Here is a 19,504-nt window from a genome sequence, read left to right on the forward strand (position 1 = left end):
TTACATAACTTTCTGAAAATATGGAAATTGGACAGGAATCTGATCTATCTTCAAGCTATTTGTATTTATTGAGCAATATAGGAACAGAAATGATTTAGTTTAAGTATCTAGAACCCTTATTTGTGATATCTTGACACTTTTAGAATAAATTTCTCCGTCAATCAATTCTTTCCCTGCGCTGTTACTTGTTTTTAATCTCAAAGTCAAATAATCTTCTCTGCCATATAGATACTACAAGAAATCATCTTTGAAAAGTTTATTTAAGTATGTATCAACTTTATTCTTTGAATAATTACTATTGCATAGATTCTATAGAAGTATTTATTTACCTAATGAAAAATCAATAATTTGAACAAAGAACCATAGAACTAATTTGAAGGTAGGTGTATACTTTTTATTTGATAAGAATTTATTATTTCTGAAGTGAGATCTATTGTCAGGTTTTAGTTATTTGATAATCATCATCATCATCACCAGCCCGCATCTACCCACCGCTGGGAATAAGCCTCAGATATTATTTAATTTATTATTTATGATAAAGTAACTACTTTCCCCATCCTAACCATGAAGTTACCTGCCTATTTGTTGTGGGTAATGTGTAGGTTTTCTTTAGCTAGCTAAATACTGGATGAGCGACGTAGGAGACCTTTAGTGTACCGATCTAATCCCTATACCAGTGTGATGGGAATTGCAGCCGTGGGTTAGCGTCCTTCAAGAAATAAAGTGTAGGTATAACTTCTCAATCATATACGAGAGACAAAAAGTAAATAGAAAGGTGACTTAGCTTCGCACACGGTGTTCCGCCTCGGCTCCACGCGCCTGGTCCTCAAGCTCCCACGGCACCGATCACTCCCTCCATCTGACCGTCTGCTCACCACGGCTGCTCACACAAAAGTGACAAGTGCCCACGCGCTGCTCGCTTACGTGGATATTATCCTCTACCCTCAACTCGCCGATATCAATATTAAGGCTCACCTACACTCAGAATAATTATCTTGATTATTCTGTGATCCGAAATCGGTACAACGAAGCTTGGCACGAAGTTAGCCGACACCCTGAATGATTTAATAGACAACTTTTCCAAAAATCCCACGGGAAAACCCTTCCAAAGCGTAACAAATCCCACGGAACATCCAGTCGTAGTTTAAATTCATTATTTGCGAAATAGTTAATGTTTCGGCATTGATGGAACATTACAGCGTGAACTTGTCAAATTGAAGAGGCCGTAGAAAAAGCATAACATTTTCAATATTCTGGGTTTTGCCATTTGGCTGCTTTAAAATAGGTATTGAATAATATTCATCTAATTCTCAGAATTGTCAATCAAAATAAATCAAAAACATTTTTTTTGTTGTCGCAGTTTGTTGCAGACATACTATGGGTCGATAATATCCGTCACAGCAGATAATTTTGCAGCTGCCGAGATAAAACTCAAGGCAGAGAAAGCAATCCTTGAACTGAATATTACAACACGGCATTTCAGTTTTCGTCAGCAATTTTATTTTATGGCTAGACATAATGGTGGAGTGTCCAGGGTGAAAAGTTGAAAACTGAATAAGTAGGTAGGTTCTAAGCTAATGATGATAAAACTTGGTGATGTGGACATAATTATATACATTTATTGGGTCGAAAACCAAATATTGTGCTATTTTTTTCTAAATTACAGAAACTTCTTGCCATGTACTATGATAGCATAAGCATTGCGACTGGCCTGCGAGTCAGTAATAAACGAGTTACCAAGTTAACCGGTCGTATCATTTGCTCCGTCTATTACACTGGCGAACGAGTGTGTGATTACCCGCGTTATAAAATATTAAGGCAGCGTTCCCACTACGCCGGACCGGCAGATCTGCCGCGCCGGTAAATCTGCCGGAAGAGCTAGTGGCTGTACAATTTATATGAAGCTATTCACATTATCCCGGGTCCGGCATTTTTGCCGAGCCCGGCATTTCTACCGAACGTTTTGTCACTACGAATTGCCGGTAGAACGACCGGGCCCGGAGTAATGTGAACGAGTTTGTGCCGGTATCTGTCTCCCGCTCGCCCCGCTCGTGCTCCCCTCGCCCCTGGATGTAAAACGAAAAGCATGGAAAATCTTTCCCGTAAAATAGGGTGTACCCAATGTTTTCTTTTATTTTGCCTTCTATTAAGATACCACCACAACACAACAATTTCGTCGTCCATTGTGCGCGCAGGTTCAAATTCAACTGAGGACTGTCTGAATTTCTTCCGGGATCCGATGTAATGTGAACACTCTGTCCGGTGTCCGGTTTTCGGCAGATTTGCCGGTCCGGCGTAGTGGGAACGCTGCCTAACAGTTATGTCTTTTTTGGGAAATATTTCGGTTTTCGACCATAAATCCGGCGAGTGGTCGATATTTAAAGGTCGATTAACGCAGTTTTTCAAAATAAATGATGTAAAAGTTGCAAATAAAAGTGCAGTGTTGATAACGCACCTATCGGATGAAACCTACAGGTTATTACGTAACCTAGTTTATCCAAAGGACATAGACGGTTTGAGTTACGACGACCTAGTTCAAGTACTCGATGCTCATTTTAAACCCAAGCAGTGCTCATTCGCGGATAAGGCCAAGTTCTACGGGGCCACAAGGAACCCAGGTGAATCCCTCGGAGAATGGGCGGCACGTCTCAGGGGCCTAGCGAGCTTCTGTAACTTCGGTACCGCCCTGGAGTCAACGCTTCTGGATCGCTTCGTTCTCGGACTGGGAATGGGGCCAGAACGTGATAGGCTCTTCGAGCAAGATTCATCAGACTTGACGTTCGCGAAGGCGCTGGAGATCGCGGAACGGGCAGAGTGTGCTAGAGAGGCAAAGGCGTTGGTGACCAATGGAGCCGGCGTGGTGATCCAGCAGGAGCCGGTATACCGCGTGGCGAGCGAGCGCGGGGGCGCGCCCCGCCGCCCGCCGCCGCGCGCCGTCCCTGCCGCCGCCGCCCCCGGGGACCAGCGCGACCAACATGTCTCTCGATGTTCTGTGTGTGGGTTGAAAAACCATAGTGAACTAAAGTGCCGATTTAAGTCATTTAAGTGCCAAAAATGTGGAGTGAAAGGTCACTTGCGTAAAATGTGCAAATTACGGGTTAATAACATAGAAACGGAGGAGAATGATTCTACCTGTGAGGACTGTAAGGAATGCAGCTTATTTAACATGAGGTATGAGAATTATGAACCTATAACTTTACATTGCATGGAAATAGATTCTGGTTCTGGTATTTCGGTCATGTCACATAGTTTTTACAGTGAAAACTTTGAGGGAAATAACTTAAACCCATGCTCAATTAGAATGTGTTTTTACAATGGTCACAAACTTACCCCACTTGGATATTTTTGTCAAACTGTTACGTATAATATGTAATATGTCAAAACCAATCAAATTCTATGTCATTGAAAATGGAGGCCCCCCACTTTTAGGTAGGGATTTTATGGCAAAATTTGGTGTAAGTTTAATATCAATTAATAACAATAACATCATTGTAAACCAGTCTGATAATGAAATTCATAAATTTATGACCGCATATCCTGGCTTGTGGAGCGACGGCTTAGGTAAATTTAGCCAATTTCAAATAAAGCTACGCTTAAAAGAAAATTCAGAACCAAAATTTTTCAAAGCTCGTTCTGTGCCATTTGCACTTAAAGATAAAGTCGACCTAGAATTAGAACGGTTAACCGACCTAGGTATATTAGTACCTACGAACTATTCCGACTACGCCACTCCTATTGTTCCGGTATTAAAAGATAACGGTAAGGTACGAATCGCCGGGGATTACTCGCTGACACTAAATAAAGATATGTATATCGATAAATACCCGATGCCGCGCATAGAGGAGGTGTTTGCCAAAGTAGGTGGGGGAGAAAGCTATACTAAAATTGATCTCAGCAATGCCTATAATCAATTTGAAATAGAAGAGGACTCTCAATCTCTTACCACCATAAATACGCCCCGCGGACTCTTTAAATATACACGGTTAGTGTACGGACTGGCGAATGCCCCCGCGATCTTCCAGCGAACAATGGAAACATTGCTGGCCGGAGTAGAGGGAGTCAGCTGTTGGCTCGATGACGTATGTGTAACGGGACCTACTAGGGAAATACATTTACAGAGGTTACGACAGGTATTAGAAAGGCTAAACAATGCTGGGTTAAAATTACAAAAAGATAAGTGTGAATTTTTTAAACCCAGCGTCACATACCTCGGTTACGTTATCGATAAAAATGGAATCAGAACGTGCCCTAAGAAAGTTGCAGCCATTATGGAGTCCCCAGCGCCTAAATGTGTAACGGAAGTAAAACGCTTTCTAGGTATAATAAATTACTATCGTAATTTTATACCTGGAGCGTCAACAATACTGAGTCCGTTGCAAAATTTATTGCGTAAAGACGCGCCGTGGACTTGGTCTGACCGCGAGGAGCAAGCGTTCCAGCGCATTAAGCGGGAGCTGGCTTCAGACAGAGTGCTGACTCACTTCGACCCGGAGGTGCGGCTAACGCTGTGCGTAGACGCGAGTCCCACGGGCCTGGGCGCCTACCTTGCGCAGGGGGAGGAGGGCCACGAGCGCCCGCTCGCCTTCGCTTCCAGGTCACTGTCAGCAAGTGAACGTAATTACAGTCAGATTAACAAGGAAGCTGCTGCCATTATATTCGGTGTGAAACATTCCCACCAATATTTATATGGTCGAGAAATCCCTTTTATTTTGAAAACAGACCACAGGCCACTCTTAGCTATATTTGGCAAGAAAAACGGTGTCCCGGTAATGACGGCGTCACGACTCCAGCGTTACGCAATATTTTTGAGTGCGTATAATTACGACATTCAGTATATAGCCGGCGATAGGAATTCCGTCGCCGATTACTTTTCTAGAATGCCCGTGAGTGACAGTTTTGTTGAGCCGGAAGAATGCGCAGGAAGATCATTAATAAACTTTATTGTTAAGGGTCAGCAATAGGTAATCGAGGGTTGGCATTGTCATAGAATTATGTAGTAAATGATGCTCTACAGCCTTGAAAAAAATCACACCGGTAGTCGAAGAGTCTAGCTAGGTGCTGAATCATTCGAATTTAAGTAAATGCTTATGGATAACTGTAAATTAAATTCAGAATATGACGAAAAACCACTCCCGTATTGTAACAACTGTGTCGTAGTCATCAAGAATTTTCATATGATTCTTATCAAATTATAAAGTTAAAGGCTTGGACTAGGCGCTAAATACCTTGTTTTTTAATAAACATACACTTATTTTGTGTAAATTAATCCCAAACTTGAGCAATTTTTTTCCCTCAAATCTTCATACAAATATCTATGGCGGCTTTCTGTGTTATAAAATCATAAACACAAGTGACGTTTGACTCAGTTGGCCGCTGGCCTCCAAAGAAGGGTCACGTCGGTTTAGGCAGCACTGACAGCTCGCGATCTTATCGTGTACAGATACAAAATCACTGCACATTGGTTGTCATTGCACTTTTTCAACTTTTATGACACCAACATAATTTGATTTGAAATTGAGGAAGCATAATTCTTCCAGTATATTCAATACATTAAATTAAATTAGATAGTGTGCAATATTCTCGTGACATTACAGTCTCGTAAAGGTCTGATGAGGAGCAGGAATATAGCGAATGGATCTAAGTGATGACAATACGCACGAACATTAGGTTAGGGATCAAAAATACAGTCTCTTGGTGCTGGTTGAGGTATGGTTTCGTGAGGATCTGATGAGGGCAGTAACACGGTGGTGGCTCAATTTTATTTCAAAGATGTTAATAGCTAAAAGCATCGAGTTTGGGCTATTAAGTATGTTTTTCAGAGAGAGAGAAAGAGATTTTATTTTTCCTTTGGATGTGTTAGGTTTACTGGGTTTACTAAGTTCATTCTGTTAATGGCATCAAGTTGTTATGTGTTCATAAGTAATAATTATTTATTAACAAAATGCTGTTGGTTCTCCACGAAAATGTAAAAATAAAAATAAAATAAATAAAAATAAATTCGTAACGTAAAATTGTCAATGACGGAATTTCTTCTATAGACAGTAGCCACAAAAAAAAACAAACGATAGATAGCGTGACTTGAAGATAAAGATACATTTATTCGACACATAGACAGCAACAACAAAAAAAATACAGATTTAAAGAAAACAAACACATACTTATACAAAACAACAAAGAAAAAAAAGGATACACATCAAAATAACTGGAAAAAATATAAGCCCCAATTTACTTGTGTGGGACAGGGAGTACCATAATATTTTTTTTGGGTTACTCCCCATCTATGTGAAATATCAGCTTGATATCTTTACCCGTTTCTGAGAAAAAGGGCGGTGACAGACGGACAACAAAGAGATCCTATAACGGTTGCTTTTTTTCTTTTGACGTTCGAAACCCTAAAATTAATTAAAAATATTATGCTGCTACCAAAAAATATTACTTACTTACAGGTATTGAAAAAGCGGTATATAGTACTAAACAAATTATAAACAAACAAAAAACCCGACTGCACGCTAAAAATATGAAAACAAGTCCCAATGTTAATGGAAAGTATCGTAGGCGGGGACCAGCAGAGGGTTCACCATTTAGCTGAATGTTACTTAGAAAACGGCCTTGAGTGGCGGTCAAGTTGGTCCCCGCCTGCGATACTTTCCATTAACATTGGGACTTGTTTTCATGTTTTTAGCGTACAGTCGGGTTTTTCGTTTGTTTATAATTGTATTTTTTTATTTGTAACTTTTTAGTTGTTTTAATTTTATGAAATTTTACGTCAGTAGTTCATGATCATTTTTTATTTCAATAATTTTGGTGTTGTTATTTAAATACCTTCAATATGCATATTTTTATAATGTGAAAATCAAGCCCTTTCATTTGATACCTTACACGGCAAAGTTGAATTATTATTTTTTCGATCATCACGTTATGTCCTCTAGAGGACGCTATGTACATTTTAATAGAACGTCACATAGCCTATAACCATCGCGCCATCAATACGCTTCTAACAATACCTCATACATCAAAATCTATCAAGCCGTTTAGGCTACAGGAGGGAACAAAGAAACAGACAAACATACATACATACAATCAAAAAACATTACCCTCCTCTTTCGGCAGTCCGGTAAAAAGGAGTAAGACAGGGGGTCATTCTGAACTTTTGCTCTACGAGGTTTGGAAATTAACTTTGTTGGACATGTGACTTTTTACCATGGAAAACGAATATATTTTTTTCGCGAATTTGCAAATCTCGTAGAACAAAAGTTGTTCAGAATGACCCCTTGAGTCATTCTGAACAACTTTTGTTCTACGAGATTTGAATGACCCCTTGAGTCAGAGCGGTGGTAGCTCAGTCGGGTAAGCGCCCGCTTCTCACGCCAGAGATGCGGGTTCGATCCCGGCGCTGACATGTACCAATGAGTTCTTTTAACTTAAGTACAATGTATACCATCGCTCTTACGGTGAAGGAAAACATCGTGAGGAAACCTGCATATCTAGATTTAGCACATCTAGATATGTGAACCCACCAACCCGCAGTGGACCAGCGTGGTGGGAAATGGTCCAAGCTTAGGAAGGCAGTTTAGACCTTGGGGATATGCACAAAGGTTCCACTCGAGAGAGCCAGGTGCAGGTTCTTACACCCCCACAGAGAATAGAATAGAATAGAATAGACCCCTTGAGTCATCCCCTTTTGGCTTAGTATAGCCCTTTTGCGACACTATGTATTTACTTTGCTTTGTCGTCGGGGTTCAGTTGGCTGGAGGATGCCCGAAACTTATTATCTACACTTTCATACTTGTAGTTACCTTTCTACAAGTAAATACCACATTTGTTTGAGAAAGCTAATCGGGTTCCGAGTATAGAGTAAAGTGGCACCCCTATTAATTTCTACTCTTTCGTAAAGTATTTATTAATTGGATGGCCTAAAAAAGTAAAATGTAAAAATATTTTACCATATTTCAACTGCAAAAATGATTTAGAAATTGATAACGGTTGTCTAATGCGAGGTCACAGAATAATTATCCCGCAAGTTTATAGAACTCGGATGATCCACGAGCTGCATAAAGGTCATTTAGGCGTGGTTAAAACCAAGAGCTTAGCGCGTACAAAGATGTGGTGGCCCGGCATAGACGGCGACATACAGCGTAGCGTGCTGGCCTGCAGCACGTGCAGCGCGCTGCGCCCCGCGCCCCCCGCCGCACCGCCCGCGCCCTGGCCGCGCGACCCCGCGCCTTGGACCCGTCTGCACATCGACTACATGCAGTTCGCTCAGAGATTCTACCTCATTGTTGTAGACAGCCATAGCAAATGGGTTGAATGTTTATACATGTGTAATTTGTCCACGAAGTCTCTAATTCAGAGATTAAAATTACTATTTAATACGTTCGGGATTCCCCATGTCATCGTATCAGATAACGATCCGAAGATATCCAATGAGGAGTTTACCTATTTTTGTTTATCGAACGGGATCAAGCATATAACTTCCCCCATCTATCACCCATGCAGTAACGGCCAGGCTGAGAACTCGGTAAAGACGTGTAAAAAAATGTTAAAATGCATATTTGAAACAAATATGAATGCTTCACTTGAGCAAGTGAATGAGAAGTTGTCCAGCTACCTGTTTGAATTTCGCAACAGCGTGCACTGTTCCACCGGTGAGTCACCGGCCAAGCTGATGTTCGGCCGCGAGTTACGCGGGAAACTCGACCTTATTATGCCACCTCAGAAACAAACAATAGTTCCGAACATAGATAAGGCCGACTGTAGACAATTTGATATTGGACAAAAGGTATTAGCGCGATATTTTGTACCAGGTAAGCCTAACTGGACATTAGGAAAAATTATTAATAAATTAGGTAGTAGAATGTATGTGGTAGAAATTAATGATATCGAATGCAGGAGGCATGCTGATCAGTTAAGACTTTACCATGAACCGATAGCAAGCTCGGAATGCTTGGTACCTTCCGCCAGCGCTCCACAAGTTCAGCCTCGTAACGACACATCATTATCGCCAGCATCAGTGAATCCTGAAATGGCCTTAGAGACATCGGGACCTCCAACAGCTCCGCCAAATTTAGATAATGAGCCATCAGTTGATGAGTTTCACGAATGTGACTCGGAGGTTGTTGCTGGTCCTAGTTTAGAGTCGCCCGCGACGCCTGCGGGGGCGCCGGTAGCGGTGCGGGGAGAGGACGCGCGGCCGCCGCACTCGCAGCTGACGACAGCTGTCACTGACAATGTAACTGCGGAAAGTCAGAGTGCGGCCACGGCTGCACCTCATGGCCCCTATAATTTAAGGCCTAGAAATAAAGTTATTACCTATAAGTAAATTAAGTAGGTATTATTGGTTTATTGTTTACGTGTATATTTTATATTGTTGTCAGGTTCGAAGACTAATAAGGGAGGAGTGCCATGTACGGTGGCCTGCGCCTAAAAGTGTACAGGCGGAGTTTTTAAAATAGCGATAACAAGCTCACAGGCTGCTCAAGCACATCCACATAAACACCACTGCTACACACATCACACACAACACGTCCCTAGATTTATAAAAGATGTAGCTGGTCCCTTCATCAACAAGGATCGCTATTTTTAAAACTCCGCCTGTATACTTTTAGGCGCAGGCCACCGTACTATGATAGCATAAGCATTGCGACTGGCCTGCGAGTCAGTAATAAACGAGTTACCAAGTTAACCGGTCGTATCATTTGCTCCGTCTATTACACTTCTTAATTAAGTTAATTAAACCGCTTACCAGGCTGCAGCGCTAAAATCGATCCAATATATTTTATAAAACATATCACACACATATTACCCTACCTCGATATTACTTAGACCCTATTAATAAACAACCATGTTATTTATACACGGTGTTGCAAAAAGGGTATACTAAGCCGAAAGGGGGTGACTTACAGGGTCATTCTGAACAACTATTGTTCTACGAGTTTTGGAAATTCGCGAAAAAAAAGATACTTTCTCCATAGAAAAAGTCACGTGACCAACAAAGTTTCTATGGAAAAGGAATTTTTATTTTCGTGAATTTTCAAAACTCGTAGTTGTTCAGAATTATCCCCTGAGTCACCCCCTTTCGGCTTAGTCAGGCCTGTGTCACTCCGCGCGTGGGCGGCGCAGGCGCCAGCCTGGCGCCTGCCGCCTCGAGGGGGCGAATCTAGTCGGCTGCCGCAAGCGAAAGACGACACACACGCGCGCGCGCTATTTTATTTTATTCGACTACGTTTAACTTTATAAAAAAAAGAATTAAATTTACAGACACAAGACTTCCCTCAAAATGTATTATAAAATGTGAGCTGAGTGGGATTCGTGCTCAACTAAACTAAAACAGAACATCATGATCAATTTCATCTCAATATTACACATTATGAAGAAAAAAAACATTTTTTGACTGAAGTAAATGTTTTAGGTAGATATAGGTACCTATCTACCTCTTTCTTTTACTTTTACTTCAAATAATAGATCTATGAATAGGTCTTTAACTATTAAAATGCCGTAGCTTCAACTAGTCATTTCCAATAGAAAATAAGTTTTGAATAGCTTTGTATTCTAAATAAACCACTATTGTCATACTAATAAATTAGATCTAAACATTTCAAAATGCTACACAGTATCTTACACTAGAAAAATCCATATTTTCCTATCTAATTACACTCTCAGAGGTTTACACATCCAGAGAAGTAATAACATTCGTGATTTAGGAGTTATACATGACTCGAAATTGGTTTTTGATCAACATATAGATGCTATAACTACAAAAGCTTTAAAATCCCTAGGTTTCATCATGAGAGTCTCTAAATCTTTTCGGTCATTGAAATCTCTGAAGGTTCTCTACTGTGCTTACGTAAGAAGTAGTCTGGAATATGCCTCCCAAATTTGGAACCCTCGGTACAAAGATTACGTCTCTAGATTGGAAAAAATTCAGAAAAAATTCATACGGTTTTTAAGATTTAAATTCCACTTGCCAAAGGAATCATATGAAATGTCTTGCAAACGCCTACACTTACTTCCACTTTATATAAGAAGAGAAGCTGCCGATATTTCGTATTTAATCAATATAATTAATGGTAAGACTGATTGCTCAGATCTAGTCGCAAAGCTTAAATTTTATGTCCCTAGTCGCCTACCCCGTCACCATTCCATAATGCAAATTCCACTTGTAAAAACTAATTATAGACAGAATTCATTTTTTATACGTGCGAGTAATTCACTTAATAAAATTTATAGCGATTCAGAGTTTGATCCATTCAGTAAGAAACATAATAATGTTAATAGATACCTAACAGTTGCTTTTGTGAACAAAATAATTTAAGTCTAAGTCTAAGACAGTCTACCTAATAATCTTATCTAGTTTTAGTTGTTTTTATTAAGTAAAGATATTAGTGTTTTAGTATTAGTGTGTGTTACAGCTGGTGTCGTGTAACGCCTACGTATAATAACTAAGGATTGAGTTCTGGAACCGGTCTCAGCGCTGAATAGCGAAGAGATGGGTTCTAGAATTCAATCCTTACCATTGAAACCATATGTGGGAACTTGTAATTGGCTAGTAGCTGTTTACCTGATATGTTCATATTGTGTTGTAGCTGTAAGTTCTCCAAATATTATAAAATAAAATAAAAATAAAATAAATTCAAATTATTTTGTTTTAATATCATGACATTTTTTTTACAAACTCAGTCCGTTGCTTAGTAAACGTTGTAGTCTGTGGTGCTGAGGCAACCCTAAGGTGGCTTCTTTTTCAATGCGTATAACCACGTATAACTTATTATGCACCGTAGTCCAGTGAAATAAGGCGCATATTCCCTCAAAAATAAATTGGTAGGTAAGTAAATAAAAACGTGTGCGGCTGGAGCGCGATCTAAATTAGATCTTATTGCTTATGGGATGGAGTCATATTTCTTTGATAGCCATTGCGAAGATGGACTTCTGTACCTGGTACTAGTTATTATTCTGTGGCTTAGTATACCCTTTTTGCAACACCCTGTATAGCGTATCGGATAAGACGGCATCTGCCTCTTATTTAAGTGGAGGAATAGTCGAATCTCGCCTCAAAATGACGTATTCCTAAAGCCGGACGATCTCTACCGCTCCTCGCTCAGCCACAAAACTTTAAGCTAAGGATTTAAACTCAACAGGGATTCTCATCTGCGCAGCACCAGCCTTAAATTAATGCTCGGAGCCACTTGATTTCGGAAAAGTTTCACTTTTGTGGTTTTAGGATAGTTTAATTTAAGGTTGCGATGAAATGGAAGCTATTTTAGTTTTTATTCGTGACTTTTCGTGTGAAGTACATGAATGTTACACACACGTTAATGTATCAAATGTATGAGAGTTGAGTTATCTGAACGCCTAGAAAAGGTTTGATAGTTTGTCGAAAACTATGAAAGTTTACTTTTGTCGCATACTAAGTGGCGACTCTAGCGGACCCCTCAATGAAACTTTTGACAGATAATGTATGCAGATGACAGAAGAAAACCTAAACTTGTATCTTATTTGTAAATTGCAAATCGCGTATTGGGGGTTTACAGAACCTCTAATACGGATTCATATAATTTTGAACATTATGCGGAAACTAGTACACTGCATCCTTGGGGTTGTATTCCAAAATGTGTGCTTCAGAAAGCTGCAGCTAGCCTATCATCAAAGACTTTTGTATTTCATCCAATCATGATCCTAAAATAGGTTTGAAATTTAAATTCAATGAACGGATGAAAATATTTATTTACATACACATTAACTGGTTTTAGTAGTGTCTTAAGTATTTACTGATATAATTTTAGTCTATTTTGTCTATTGGTCGCATTAGAATCAGTCTCGTAATAAATAAATAAACTTTTTTGCCCCGACACTCCATCTTGTTCTTTTAAAATACGAAATGCAGTAATTTTACAGTGAACGACCACTAGAAATTTCAAGTTCTAAAGAAATTGCTTTTTCGAATAGCTCTTGGTGAACCTCAACAATTTTCGGGATCACTGGCCTATAAAGGCTACACTTTTAAAGATTAACTTAGACACTCAACGGTTTCTTCTAATGTATATTTCGAAGGTTTTGAAGTAAAAACATATTAGAAATAAGAAAAACATGCAAAAAACGCTTTTAAAAGTTGAATGGGCGTTGGGCGTTCCTACAAATTCCAAACATAATATTGTTTTTATATTAGTACCTACATTGTTTAATAGTAGTACCTACAGGATATCCCCGATGAACATACTACTCTGTGTAAAAAGTATCGGGACTTTATCAATAAAACACAAAATGTTTGTTATTCATCCAAATTTATTTTATTACCTTCAAAATATGCTCTTTTAGAATCGATACATACAGGGTGTCCCAAAAGTCAACGTCATCCCTTAAAGGGCTGATAGGTCAGCTTATGAGAGGCCAGAATATCACAATATGACCTTAGTAAAAACTCGATAATTTTCGAGATATTGACACTTTTATAAATTTGCTGAAAGTCGACACCTTGGATCAGTTTTTTGCGTGCCGCCGGTACAAAAATCCATATTGTTAGAATTTGTTTGGTGTTGCATCACCCTGTATAGCCCTGCTATTGATCGCAGTCAAAAAAAATATCTAGTAATGCTGTATGTTTAAAAAAAACACGGTTTTCAAAGTCATAAAAGGTAATCGTATTTTTTTATAAACAACTTTGACTCTACATACTGTAAAAAAAATATACCACGCAAACCTGGCACCTTATTTGAAAAGATTGCTCATTTAATGCAGTTTCCAAAATGGTATGAAACGTTGCTATTGTTTCAATTAACAAAAAAGTTATTGCTATTTTAGTACAAAACGACCTCGATGTAAAATTGTTTGAAGGAAATTTATCCGACTGAATTTATTAAGGGTAAGTCATGTTGGAATGAGTAAAAGTAAAAAAGGTGGTGTGGCCGGGAGTGGGAAAAGAGATAACGTTGTCACAGTTAATAAAAAAAACGCATTTTGAGTATCTTTCTCGAAAAAAGTGGACTATAGCAACTCCACATTCCCCATAAATGTAGCGCATGGTAACGTACATTCCTGAGTAGTGCTAATGTGTGATATTGTACAAGTAAAACGCTTACACATGTACATTGTACACCCACAGTATCCAAAAAAGGGACAGATCAGTTTGTCATTAACATAACCTCTAATTACTGGTTATTTATTTTAAAGTTATTGTTAAACAAAACCAAACTCTCAAAATTATGATTATGACCATTAATGAGTATTATTTTTTGCTGATTATGTACTTAATATAATAATGTGGTGTTATAATTTTGAGAAATAAAAATAAAAGTCAATAAATGTTTGTTTTTTTTAAATAAAGTGTAAAAAACGCAAAATATGTTTTATAAGAGTTTGGTAAGTTTTTTCTTAGCTATTTTTGCGTCATCTATGTTGCCACGGCTGACCACACCACCTATTTTACTTTTACTCATTCTAACATGACTTACCCTTAATAAATTCAGTCAGATAAATTTCCTTCAAACAATTTTACATCGAGGTCCTTTTGTACTAAAATAGCAATAACTTTTTTGTTAATTGAAACAATAGCAACGTTTCATACCATTTTGGAAACTGCATTAAATGAGCAATCTTTTCAAATAAGGTGCCAGGTTTGCATGGTATATTTTTTTTACAGTATGTAGAGTCAAAGTTGTTTATAAAAAAATACGATTACCTTTTATGACTTTGAAAACCGTGTTTTTTTTAAACATACAGCATTACTCGATATTTTTTTTGACTGCGATCAATAGCAGGGCTATACAGGGTGATGCAACATCAAACAAATTCTAACAATATGGATTTTTGTACCGGCGGCACGCAAAAAACTGATCCAAGGAGTCGATTTTCAGCAAATTTATAAAAGTGTCAATATCTCGAAAATTATCGAGTTTTTACTAAGGTCATATTGTGATATTCTGGCCTCTCATGAGCTGACCTATCAGCCCTTTAAGGGATGACGTTGACTTTTGGGACAACCTGTATATGCCAACAAATTATCCAATCATCACAATTTTTTATACGCTGTTTCCAGAGTTGTGTTTAGTACACGCGACGATTTTTCCTTTTTGTCTTCCATCGATTGTTAGTCAAAGTCATGTTGACTGTTTTCTTTGACTATCGTGGTGTTGTGCACTCGGAATTCTTGCCAGAAAGTCAAACGGTAGAAAAATAATATTAAGTATTTGCGGGTTATGTGGAATTTAATACTGCAAATTCGACAAAGAAGACCAGATTTGTGGAAAAAAAATCTAGAAAGATTTTCACCGCGATAATGCGCCTTCGCACAAGGATCATCATTGTGAATGAATTTTTGGGCAAAAACTCAACAAATACCATCGAGCATCCACCATATTAACCAGGTATCACGGCTCTAGCTTCTTTTTTTCCAAAACTCAAATTACCACTTCGAGGCACTGTTTTCAATCGATAGAAGACAAAATCGGAAAATGCAAGGAAAAATCGCCGCGAGTACTAAACACAACTCTGGAAACAGCGTATAAAAAAATTGTGATGATTGGATAATTTGTTGGCATTTATATGTATCGATTCTAAAAGAGCATGCTTTGAAGGCATTAAAAAAGATTGGATGAATAACAAACATTTTGTGTTTTACATGAAGAATAAAAATATGGATGTAATTTTTTTTTAATGTAATGATAGACATATTTCGTATAAAAAAATTATTATAAAGCGATAGGAAAAATCTATTTGGATTTAAGTAGATGTAGGTTTAAAATTTGCTCAAGTCGCGTGAATTGAACTGTAGCTTATAACCAGATATCGTAAATCAATTTATAGAAGTGACTTATAAATAGAGTTCGTGCCATTAGGTACGTTCATTGTTTGATAGACGGCTAAATATTATATTACTCGTATTCTTGAATCGTTTTAACTGTAATAAGTAATTTATTGTCTTTGATAAGAGTAATAGGTAGGAGTAAAATTTATCAGTGATTTCTCTGGACAGTAGTACCTACCCAAAATACCGGCAAACATTAACTTCATTATTATTACTAGCTGTTGTGCGCGAGTTCCACTTTGCTGTAAAAGCATGTTCAGGCGTCTGTTATGGCAAATGGCAAAAGACGGAATTCCATCTGTCATCTGCATACATTATCTATCAAAAGTTGCATCATAGTTTCCGATAGAGGCGCCACTTAGTATGCGGGAAAACGAAAACTTTTATAGTTTTCTACAAACTATCAAAGCAGTTTTTGGCTTGATCACTGATAAAATTTCACCCTGTATAGACCTGATAGATACTCAATGTCCTTCAAAATGTTTTGCCTTGAACCAAGTTATGAAGCTATTAATGCTATTATTGTCATTCAGAATACAAACCGGGTACTTGATTAATAAAAATAATGCGTCGGTAGGGAAGATAGACAGGGGCATTTACGTTTGTTGCGTGATAGGTTCTGGAGGGTTACTCTATACTAAAGAAAAACGAACGTACGAGATGTATGTTGTGCAATCGGTACGTTTAATACAACGATATAGAGTCGTGGCTTTTCGCCATATAGAGTGCTGACCTCTGATTTCTGACAAACATTGATAAAATATTTTTCATTAGGTACTCATGCTCTGAAAGTAGGTGTGATTTCACTGAAAGAGGAATGAAAATAGCTATTTTTATGCCCGGTGAAAATGGCTTCTAAAATTCGATGAATGATGATGACCATGGGTTAACTTTCCAGTCCAGTTTCTCACTTCAGAATGCCAATTAAAATAGATTTAATACAAAGGTACTTACTTCAATGTTGATTGGCTGAACACGAATTCGCTTCAAAGACTTGTTCAAGTTTAAGTACTTACATTAAACTTACTCAAGTCAGAAACTGGGCCCAGCTCAGTACACCTGCATTTCATTTTAATGTCCCACATTGCAAATACCGAATATAAAAATACATTGCAATGGATATCTGAGGTCATCGCTGAGTCCATCTTGTTTTCTGCGGCGGGTTATTCCCCGTTTTATCTTTTAATAAAAGTTGTTCCGACTCACTGGTCGCTTTGAAACTTTAGTTGAAAAATTGATACAAACGGACCATGACGTTGTCTTTTGGCGTGTTTCTGCTGATATCTTCAGTGTTTTGTTGTTGTGCTCATGCAGGTAAGCTTTCTGGGTTTATATGGCTTGTTATAACTCATTTACAGTTATTTTAATACCCTTTATACTCGTATTTACTTATATCCACCACAGAAGTATGCCGCACGTTTGAAATTTAAGTAATGTTTGTTTAAGCGTACCTATTTATTTATAGCCATAAGGTGTATGTACTTATTTATGAAATATCGATAGTAAAATATTCAACTTTATCTCTCTTAATGTCTGTACATATACATAGGTACAGTCAGCTTCATTAGGAGATAGTAATCAACTATAAACTTGTTAAATTAAGAAACCGCCTATCCATACCGACATTGACGGTTAGTTAGTTTGACAAGGTACAAAAGTGTGCAGCTACTGCATCTTTTAAAGTTTTAACACGATTCATCTTTGATAACCACACATATGTACATCTTCCTTCAGAATTTCAGTAATTTTAAACGAAGCTCACGGGGATAGCTAGTTCAGGCAAAAAATTACAATACAGTTTAATTACACCAAGATCAAAAATTACAAAACAAAAGCTTACAAATAAAATAGTACAAAGAGACGGCCTTTTTGCTTATAGCAATTTCTACCAGACAACCTTTGGATGAAAGAGAGTTACCTAGTTTAAAAATAATTGTGAGGTAGGTAGTTATCCTAACTAATCCTAACTAATATTATAAATGCGAAAGTAACTGTGTCTGTCTGTCTGTCTGTCTGTTACTCTTTCACGCCAAAACTACTGAACGGATTTGAATGAAATTTGGTATACATACGGTGTAGACCCTGGGAAAGAACATAGGCTACTTTTTATCCCGGAATTCCCACGGGAAAACTTTTTTAGGCGAAGCGAAGCGCGCGGGGACAGCTAGTGGTGCAATAATTCGTAGTAGATTCTGAATGCACCAAGATTCTTCTATCAATTCCAGGGTGCGGCGTAGTGACCAGACAGCAGTGGGATGGGCTGGACCCGACACAGGTAGAGTACCTGCCTCGGCCCCTGCCGCTGGTGGTGGTCCAGGACACCGCCACCGCCACGTGTGAGACTGACGCCGCGTGTGTGGAGCTGGTGCAGAACATACAGACTAATCATATGGATGTGTTGAAGTTTTGGGATATTGGACCGAAGTGAGTTTTACAGTGGATATAGTAAATTATCAAATGTGTAGGTGACTGAAGTAAAATGACCAAATGGTTATTTATTGTACTGAAAGCTATATAGAGACCGTGAGGAGTATCGTATTTCAGGTAAGTACCTATTTTAAGCACTAAAATTTTAGTACAGTGATTCAATCCCGGTCTAGAGTGATACAATAAAATAATAAATAATGTAGATATTATTGTGACTACACGTGTTCAGAAGATAACCCTGGTCTACATTACATACCTACATACAATATGCAGCCATTTTATTTACTTAGCAGTGCTAAGGCACATCAATGTGCACATCCTACATCCCTTATTTTCCATTCCCAGCTTCCTGATTGGTGGGAACGGCAAGGTGTACGAGGGCCCTGGTTGGCTGCACGTCGGCGCCCACACTTACGGCTACAACAGGAAGTCTATCGGGATCTCTTTCATAGGGAATTTTAATGGTAAGTACCTAAAGTTTTTTATTTGTTATTGTGGCCAGAGTAGGGACTTAGTTGATTAATTTGCTGTTATGTAAGAAAAGAAGATAGGCGAACGGTAGATTGTTAATTTAAATTTACTTGAATATTGGAGACGGCGTCCTTCTTCTACTTTTTCCGTTTAGGAGTAATTTGGTGCTATGTCACTGGACCTTTTTCATTGCTCGTGGCTCACGTGAGTGTATGGCAGAGGCGACATACCAATGGGCCCTTGCCCTTAGTCACTACTATTTTTTTTACGTTACAGCAAAGACCCCAACAAAAGCAGCCTTGGATGCGGCTGAAGCATTGCTGAAGTGTGGAGTGAGAGAAGGACACCTGTCTCGCTCATACGCAGTGGTCGGCCATAGACAACTGATTGCGACAGAGAGCCCTGGGAGGAAACTATACCAAATCATCAGGCGCTGGCCAAACTACCTCGAGGATATTGATAAGATCAAAAATAACAAGTAGAAAACCTAAATTTGTATGTAAAACGCTCTGAGGTCAATAAAAGTCTTATATAATAATTAAACTTGGGTATTATTATAAGTATTACCAAAATATTTTCATTCTCTTTCTGTTTGCTTTCTGGCCCTGGGAAAACAGGTGAGAGACTGTAAACAATTAAAATGTGATGTGAAAGGTTGTGTTGTTTTGGGGTTACCTTACCCTCTCGTATGTACTCAGGATTTTGTTTATGGAAAGTCATAACCTTGACTTATCTTTGACTTTAGTGTATACCTACCTTAATACCTATCCATTTTTTCTCGCATTCGCGTAGAAAAACGCAGACTCAGGT

General features: G+C 38.5%; 2 protein-coding genes across 2 annotated transcripts; both read left to right on the forward strand.

Moving 5' to 3' along the window:
* Positions 1 to 2,318: 2,318 nt before the first annotated feature.
* LOC125488966 lies at positions 2,319 to 9,424 on the forward strand. The gene is made up of 5 exons (XM_048623088.1): positions 2,319 to 3,143; positions 4,396 to 4,594; positions 8,029 to 8,321; positions 9,006 to 9,242; positions 9,375 to 9,424. Exons 1-5 carry the CDS (start codon positions 2,321 to 2,323, stop codon positions 9,422 to 9,424), a joined length of 1,602 nt encoding a protein of 533 aa, XP_048479045.1. The 5' UTR covers positions 2,319 to 2,320.
* A 7,532-nt stretch (positions 9,425 to 16,956) lies between these two features.
* Positions 16,957 to 19,237, forward strand: LOC105391041 (peptidoglycan recognition protein). The gene is made up of 4 exons (XM_011562450.3): positions 16,957 to 17,110; positions 18,022 to 18,220; positions 18,569 to 18,687; positions 18,971 to 19,237. The coding sequence occupies exons 1-4, from the start codon at positions 17,047 to 17,049 to the stop codon at positions 19,174 to 19,176; spliced, it is 588 nt and encodes a 195-aa protein (XP_011560752.3). The 5' UTR covers positions 16,957 to 17,046; the 3' UTR covers positions 19,177 to 19,237.
* The last annotated feature ends 267 nt before the right edge of the window (positions 19,238 to 19,504 follow it).

The sequence above is a fragment of the Plutella xylostella genome, chromosome 9 (assembly GCF_932276165.1).
Source record: "Plutella xylostella chromosome 9, ilPluXylo3.1, whole genome shotgun sequence".
Lineage (NCBI taxonomy): Eukaryota > Metazoa > Arthropoda > Insecta > Lepidoptera > Plutellidae > Plutella > Plutella xylostella.